The following is a 2,246-nucleotide window of genomic DNA, read 5'->3' on the forward strand; positions in this document are numbered from 1 at the left end:
GCATAAAAATATAAATGTTAAACTTTGTTGTATGATAGGAACTGGCAAAAAAGCTACAAAAAGAAGAAGAAAATCACGACGATCCGGAAGATGAGCAATTTATGTTGGATCAAAAATTAGCGATGGAGGCGCAAGATGCTGAATTGGCACGAATGCTTCAGGATAAGGAGCGTGCAAAGGCTCGTAAAGCGCGAGAAAGGGCGAAACAAAAGAAACTAGAACGGGAACGTCTGCAACAACAGCAACAACAGGCTGATGAACAGGATCTCACAGAACGACCTCAAAGACCAGACAGACTGGACTTGAAGACCTTGTCAAACAAGAATCGAACCCGTTATCCTGCCAATTATTCTCATTATTCGGATCCTGAGGAAATCCATACGTTAGACAGCCCCGACAATGTGCGAGAAGTGACAAATGTTGCAGCCATTATCGATCCTACTTACAGTGTGCATAGAGGTACTTTTTCGAGCAGCTCGAGCAGCACAATAAGCCCCACTTATGTTTTACCGACGCCACCACAAGAGCTAATGGCAGATGATATACCGTGTTACATGCCGATTCAAGGCCAGCGACGAAATCAAGCTCAATCACCGTCTAATGTGCAAGAGGAGAAGCACAAGCGGCGAGTTAAAGATGGATGTAAGCATCAGTAAAAAACATAAAGCTGAGAGAGATTAATATTTTTTATAAAAATTTTTTTTTTATTGTCATCAAACGATGACATAAATTAACAAGCAGTATTCATTTCTAAGATCTACCCAGAGATGCAATTTTGTTACGTATTGAGTAATATTAATAATACATTTATTTTATATATATAGTATATATATTTACTTTCGCAAAATATCTGTATCAATTTTAAGATTTTACGATTATTTTTCTTTGTATTGATAAGATATATTGCCATAAATTATATGATAATGTAAATCAATATACTGCCATACATTACACAAAGTTTAATGTGCCTTTTAAAGGGCATTTAAAAAATCTAAGAGCCTTAACCATTAACGAATTATTTAGCAATAATTATAATTGCTAATATTCGAATGAACAGATTGTAGCGTCCTCGTTTTCGTTTTACATTTTTTGATAACTGATGTATTGATCTCTGATAATATTGTATATGAAGCAAGAATGAAAAATAACGCGTTACTTGTCATCCCTGTTGTAAAATATATATAAAGACACTAGTATATTTTTTAAATATTAATGCTTCTCATTTCAAACTTTTGACATTTTTAGTATAAATAAAAACAAAAGAATATCTTAGACAATCAGAAAACAATATAATATATATTTTTCAACTTTATGCATTGATATAAGACGAAAAAATCGTGCAACAGTGTACAAATATTAATCAAATATGAATTTATCATAAAATGTTAATTCACGTAAATAGATCAGATATACAGAATGTAATTTTTTAAATGCATAAATAGATTATGACAAAAGATTGAAAATTATAAAATTTTGCTTTAAATTAAATTATTCTGTATTATTTAAATGATTACGGTTGAATACGAAGAGAATCTCACGTTTTCATTCAATTGGCTCTTATAAAATGACCATACTGATACGTTTCCGATATGCATATCATTCAACACTACAAGATTTGTCTATAACATGTTTAATTTACTAAAATCGTGACTATTTAAAGTTTTTTTTTAAAGTTAAGATAGAATATAAAAAACAATACTGCCAAAGAATAACACTTTAATACAGGCCTTTAAAAAGTGTTGATAAAGAAAGGGCGTATACATTACGTATTATATAAGGATCTAGATTGAAAGAGTTTTATGTATTGCAATATTTTTCGAATTTTGGAATATGATATAAGCAAGCTTCAAAAATACTGAAGTACATAATTATAACGTGAAGGGAAATGTTAGAAAGAGAGAATGCATAATTATTACTAAATACAGTTGTTACATTTTCCTTTCAAAAAATAAAGAAAAAATATCTTAAAATTACTTGTAATTTCAAAATAACACATTTATAAAACGTTTAGAATTTATTTATTATTAATTCTCTAGCATTATAAAGGATATATAGATTTATTGTATATGTGTGTACAATGTATTACTTACTAACTTATATAAGAACTGTGTTCAGAAGAATAAGAATCTCTATTGATAACTTTTCAAGCAATATTCCATTAGAATATATGAATTTTTTTGTAATACTTTTTTCATAATGATTATTTGTGGTGAGTGGATTCTCTCATTTGATACTATTATTTATAT

General features: G+C 29.3%; 1 protein-coding gene across 1 annotated transcript in view; it reads left to right on the plus strand.

Moving 5' to 3' along the window:
* Positions 1–756, plus strand: part of LOC108693672 (coiled-coil domain-containing protein 50) — a 2,589-nt gene extending 1,833 nt beyond the window's left edge. Inside the window, exon 5 of the mRNA XM_018202728.1 lies at positions 39–756. Coding sequence (XP_018058217.1) covers positions 39–656 — 618 coding nt within the window. The 3' untranslated portion in view covers positions 657–756. The remainder of the gene's footprint in view (positions 1–38) is intronic.
* Positions 757–2,246: the final 1,490 nt, after the last annotated feature.

Source organism: Atta colombica, unplaced genomic scaffold (genome assembly GCF_001594045.1).
Source record: "Atta colombica isolate Treedump-2 unplaced genomic scaffold, Acol1.0 scaffold96, whole genome shotgun sequence".
Classification (NCBI taxonomy): domain Eukaryota; kingdom Metazoa; phylum Arthropoda; class Insecta; order Hymenoptera; family Formicidae; genus Atta; species Atta colombica.